This window comes from Malania oleifera, chromosome 12, assembly GCF_029873635.1.
Source record: "Malania oleifera isolate guangnan ecotype guangnan chromosome 12, ASM2987363v1, whole genome shotgun sequence".
In the NCBI taxonomy this organism is placed as follows: Eukaryota; Viridiplantae; Streptophyta; class Magnoliopsida; order Santalales; family Ximeniaceae; genus Malania; species Malania oleifera.
This window is the reverse complement of record NC_080428.1, coordinates 53,305,135-53,311,035: the sequence shown is the minus strand read 5'-3', so window position 1 is coordinate 53,311,035 and position 5,901 is coordinate 53,305,135. Positions and strand designations below refer to the sequence as shown.

Below are 5,901 nucleotides of genomic sequence, written 5' to 3'. Positions count from 1 at the left end.
TATGACAACTTTTTCTTGGCAGCTCTTAATCTGATGCAAGTTAAACTAGTATTTTTGGGGGTGATTTCGTGTGTATTTTTTAGTTTCTTTCATTTGGTCTTCTAGATATCAAGCTTTCTTGTTATTACAATTTAGAAAAAGCACTGACTACATTCTACAGGATATGTGCTCCAATTCCAGAAGGAAGATTGGTTTCTGAGAACAAAACACTAATCTTTTTATCTGGTTATCACCCTACCTAAAAAAGGGAAGCATAAAACAGACAAATCCTTGATTAGTCGACATCAATCTGTTAAAGACATAAAAACAATAGTTCTTGTGTTATTAATATCCTCCTGTTGATGCAGTAGTTAATGTTATAAATAACTTCGAGATGTTGTGACACATGGTACAAAAAGAAAACAAAGAACAAAGATGAAAAAAAGAGGAAAATTTTGTGAGATATGGCTAGCCACTAAATGCTAGTCAATGGTACTAAGCCAGATGAACAACCATTGTTTGCTTCCCGGATGAATTTCCCGGCACATTGTTTTTGACTGGTTATTATTGTTATCCCTGTGACATAATTAAGCCTGAGAACTCTTCTGCTTTTTTAGAACTTTTTTTTTTTTCTAAAATTTGAAGGGTGAAAGATGACTTGAATCATCTCCCATTTTGAAGCTGTGTGCTCATGTGAGCTTCTAGGCCGCAAGTGTTTTATTCTTCAGTCAGTCTCCCCTCCTGCCCTCTCGCCTACTCAAGAACAACAATTTCATGTCTAAAATGAGAAATTATATGTGAAAAACAATTTTGATCAGCCAGCTTGGACAATGAAAATTCATATCTGTTTTCCTTTGCTTTTCTCATTCCGCTCTATGAGAAATAATTTTCTGGGAATTTGGGCCTGTGATATTTTTCTCATTCTTTTATATCTAAAAATAGAGGTTTTCCAATTCATACTAAATCTTGGTCAACATAAATATATTTGCCCTGAATTGCAACTTCAATCATGCTTGTTGACGTTCCCTTTCTTGGAGAAAATGACTTACCCGGATTATTGAGTGCATCAACTGTTCCATCAAAACAGAGTTAAAGATAAGTAATCTGAATTGGATTAGTGCAAAAGCAACGAGCTGCTTTTTTTAAAAGCCAAAAAGAATCCAAAGTAACAAACAAGAAGGATGGTATTCTTTCCATCGTACCATTTTATAAGAACTATTAATCTCACAAGTCAAGAGTTGGGAGAAATCCATGTATTTTCATAAATTGGGTAGAAGAAAGATAAGATAGTAATGAGAAAGGAAGCTGAAATAGTGCTAGCATCCAAAATAGTTGCAGACATGGGAAGCAATACATTGAAGTTATATTTAACACTGTTGAACCAAAGTAGAAGAATGCTGCACATGAACAACATATCGGGCCATCAAAGAACTCTTGTTCCTCGTTGTAAAAGGAAGTTTTGGAGCCCCTGAACACCAGCATAAGAGATAAAGAGATCAAGAAGGAAATATAGAAAGACAGACTTGAGAGACTGACAGAGAGAGAGAGTTTAGGTTAGTAGCATACCAAGGGGAATGAAATTTTGGTTTTGCGAAACTCAATGAGGGTAAGGAGAAGCAGCAGACTTGGTTGAAAACATTCCTTGTTCTTCCTGTTTGCCCTGTATTCGTGCAGGAAATGGGAACCCCAAGAATTTGTCTGAGGCTAATTCATTGCCGGAGATTGTTGGTTGATTAAGTGCTGGTATCTGATGAAGATCAACGTTGGATACTGGCAGGTTCATTGGAGGCAAATTACTGGACTGAAGAGGTTCTCTACTCGAAAACAACTGGTTTTGGCTGAGAACCGGTTGTCGCATGATTAGTGCAGCTGAATCAGATCTCCAAGTGCTCATTCTCTGAAACTGATCCAGCTCTTGCAACTGCCTGTCTGGACAATAGTTGGGTGTGGCAGTGAAGCAGAGGGGAGGGACAGGGAAGAGTGCTGGTTCAATTGAGGGAATGGGACTTGGATGATCCTGAAAGGATTGAAGTGAGAGAAGAAGATTTTGGGTCTGGCTGATCGTTCTGCAATTCAGCTCAGGTCGGTGGCTCTGGAAATGTGTTGAAGACGATGGTGTAGCAGAATCCATCGAGAAGAAGCTTGAACTATTTATTGGGTTATCATTGAACTGCTGCATTTTATGAAAATCATACATGGAATTATCCAGAGTAGCCTCCATCAAAGTGCTTGAATTGTTTTCAAGCCCGTGGTGGTTTTGCAGATGAATTTGTCTCTGCTCTTTGATGTCTTGCTCTTGTTGTTGCTTAGATGTAATGAAAGAATCCACTGAAGTAGGATTCTTCGAAGGTAACTCAGCAAGCGCATCAATGGCCGCTTTTGCCTTCTCAATTAGCCAGTCCACAGCCTTACTGGGTTGGTCGTAGCCAAGCCGGTCCTGCACATCATAAAATTGAATGGCAGTGAGTGCAGACAACCGAACCCGCCGGTCCCTCAGACCCTTGGAAGTGTTGATCTTGCTGTGGCGGTCTTTTCTTCCAGTAGATCGCACAATTCGGCTTTGGTGCACTTCTACCATCTCTTCTTCTGCGCTCCTGTATCTAATGCTGGAAGACGGTTGCTGCGGACCCTCTTGCATAGTCTTTCTTTCAAATGTTGGAACCTGCAATTTAGATGCCACAGTTGTGTTTGTCTTTGTTCTTCATTAATGCTGTCAAATCTTCTTCTGAGTATTTCTCTGGCTTCTTCTTGCTCCTTTCTGGTACAAGTTCATAGAACTCTGAAATCACTGTCGCTGACGATGATTCCTCGGACCAACTCGGTACACTTCTTAAGACCCTCTTGTGGTTTTTAACTGCGCTAGCAGTTACTTCTTTCTGGGATTTCTCAGTCTTAATTCTTCTGGTGTAGAACTGAAACTGCTATGGCCTGCTCTTGCTCTAGTTGCTGACATGTGAAGCTGTCGAAATTCCATAAACCAACACCATACCACTGGCAGAAAACTAGCTAGCAGCTTATTCACTCAATTCCATTACATTCTAGCTCATCTTCCCTCTCTCTCCCACTCCAGCTAGAGTACAAGATGATCATATAGGCTATTTAATACCACTATCTATATATATACACGTAGAGGAGAAAGCCTACAAGAGAGGAACCCATAGTGCACCTAAAAACTGACATGAGTAAGCAAAATCAAGACAAAAACAAAAACCCACAAAGACAAGGCCTGCGAAGTGGCATGGGATGTGTTTTGCGTATTGGCATATTGTGCATGCACATGCAGAGCGCAGGAACAGTGAATGAGGCTTTCTTAGTATAGCTTCTTATCTTCTTTCTTCGTTTCTTGTTCTTTTTCTGAAGAGTTTGGGCGCAAGGGTTGATGGGTTAATAATTCTGTATCTATAGGAACCAGATGATACGTATGTTGAGAGTAGAGATTATGGTAGCAAGCTTGGTTGGGTTCTTATTTAAGTCGATAACTGTGAGCGAGTGTTGCTGTGTTAGGTATCCTGTACGTAGTCACTCAGTTTATGACTCTGCCCAAAAAACCAAGTATTTGGGTTTTCAATTTTGTCAAAAAACTAATTTTATATTTGGAAAGGCTTTGAATTTGGATTTGTATTGGACTTGGATAAAATGTATACAAAATTATATTAAAATTTGTCTAAATCCATCCAAATTCAAGACCCGAAATCTATGATCCCAGTTGCTCTGTATGTGGATGTCATGGTTTTCAATTGTGTTTTGAGTACCACGACTTTCCAATTGAGATAAAATCTTGGTATAGAAGTATGGGTTGGCTATCCTGGTAGATTATTCCAAGTTACTGAAGTATCAACAAATAATGCATCTCACAGTTTCAGCAAATTATGCAAATGGGCATCCACATTCACCTTCTGATTTCACATCCATCTTCCACCCGCAGTACTAAATTTCCACTCTGCGGTTAGACAATGCTGGTAACAACTTGGAACCATTAAGGTAATGTCTGTTAGGTGGGTTCCTGTACTGAAAGTGACCCCTATCATGCTTTTGGTTCGTTGGTTTTCTTGGGATGAGGTCCAATTGTACCATGCTCGTGCCTGCACGTGGCATTGACAGCAGGCCCTAGCCCCTCGCAGATAGGAACCTCCATGGTTGCCCCTCTGGCGCTCTCTCTCTCTCTCTCTCTCTCTCTCTCTATTAGTATGTAAAACTACTAAATGTGCATATTATAGAGAAGATTATTTATGGGGTTGAGTTGATTTTATTGGACTTTCTTTCACAGCTTTTTGTGCATATTCTGTTAACTCAAGAAATCTTTAAGTGGAAGGCATGGGAGTATGATTGCGAGGGGAAGAAGTTGACTACTCATGGCACACATGAGATGGTACTGCCATATGCTGAAGGGAGGTAGCAAAGTGGCACGTGGGGGAGCCCACTTGATATTATCATTAATATGAGCCTTCGCTTTCGGGGTCTGGAGTCGGGTACCCTGCCCCATCTGACATATTACATGCAGTAAACCTAACAAAAAGGAGACCACTGTGGATGAAAAAGGAACTTCCTTGCCCCTTAGGGCCGGCCAAAGGCGCCTGCATGCTTGGTTGAAGGTGAAAAAGGAAGATTTCCTTGCTTGAATTTGGGATCTTTAGACGCAATTAGGGCTGCAAATGCGTCAAATTATTTGTAAAATAGTTCAGTAGTCCACTTGATAAAAAAATTGTTAAAAATTTGTTTATCTATAAAATGACTCAAATGAGTGAGTTTTATGTTTGTTCTTAAGGCTCGTTTGGGCTTGTCAGCAGTTTAGACTTTAAAATTGACTTAATCCCACTTTCTTCTAATCTTCATCTTTCATTTGTTTCCCTTTCTCCAAATTCTCAATTTAACAAACCTAATTCAATTTTCTCTTCTTCGGATATGGAGAGTTACAAAGTAAGACTTGCTTCATATGGCGGGGGACACCAAGCCTAAGAAAAATTAATCTACCCTTCTTTTTGCAAATCAAATGGGAATAGTCGAGGCTACCCAACTTAAACACATGAGCAACCATAATAAAATAGTATTTATATAATTAAATAACAAAAAGTACAAACAATTTTACATGAACAATCCTCTAACATGAGGGAAAAAGTGAAGGGATTGAACTTTAACGAATCTAGTATTCTATCAGTAATAAGTTACAAGTCTTTATAATTAGCTTATAGATATCAAAAGCGTGCAAACTCTTGAATAATAACAATATTCATCATCCTAGTTAGGTGAATCTTAACAAAAAAAAACATCAAGAGAACTCCTTAACAAGTGAATATTTGTAGCAAACAAATGAGAACGCTAATTAATGGACGATCAAGACCACTAAAAATAAAGTATATATGTCATGAACAACATAAAAGCTATCACAAACAAGCTTCAAACAACCATTTGATCTCAGACTTCAAAGATGTAAAAATTGTGAAAGAAATTTAATTTTTTTTATTCCTTTTCTTGCTCCCAAGTATAATCTCATAAAAGCTATTACAAGAATGACACTTAATTTGATTCCCTCACTTAAGGGAGAGAATAAAACCAACCAAGTATTATAGTTGCATATCAAGATTCTAATGTAATATCAACAAATAACCACTCTATCTTTCTACTATTTCAAGGGACTATTGAGTGTTTCTATAGAACCATGGTAAAATAAAGTCAGTTGGGAGGATTTAGATGGGCTACAACCCAAATGTCTTCAACATATATGAAGTTAGAACTCACGGCCAAGCAATTAGCAATTTCTTTGCTAACTCAAATTGACTTAAATCAATGCTATATTATTATGCTTCATGCTTCAAAAAATAACTTGGAAAGGAAGGATCTGACTATCCTAGTTGATAAAATCATAGAAATCCCATAGATTGCAATGGGGGAGTGAGAGTATGGTTGAAAATAGTAGCCATATTG

At 38.4% G+C, this 5,901-nt stretch overlaps 1 protein-coding gene across 2 annotated transcripts; it reads right to left on the bottom strand.

The window, feature by feature from the left end:
• Positions 1–323: 323 nt before the first annotated feature.
• On the bottom strand, positions 324–3,350 carry LOC131143704 (transcription factor TCP4-like). Of its 2 annotated transcripts, none has more exons than XM_058091960.1 (2): positions 1,546–3,350; positions 324–1,049 (listed from the first exon to the last, which is right to left on the bottom strand). In XM_058091960.1, the coding sequence occupies exon 1, from the start codon at positions 2,615–2,617 to the stop codon at positions 1,577–1,579; it is 1,041 nt and encodes a 346-aa protein (XP_057947943.1). In that variant the 5' UTR covers positions 2,618–3,350; the 3' UTR covers positions 324–1,049; positions 1,546–1,576. The 2 variants fall into 2 exon arrangements, with proteins under 2 accessions (XP_057947943.1, XP_057947942.1); XM_058091959.1 differs by lacking the exon at positions 324–1,049 and adding an exon at positions 1,218–1,447 and having other exon boundaries at positions 1,546–3,344.
• Positions 3,351–5,901: the final 2,551 nt, after the last annotated feature.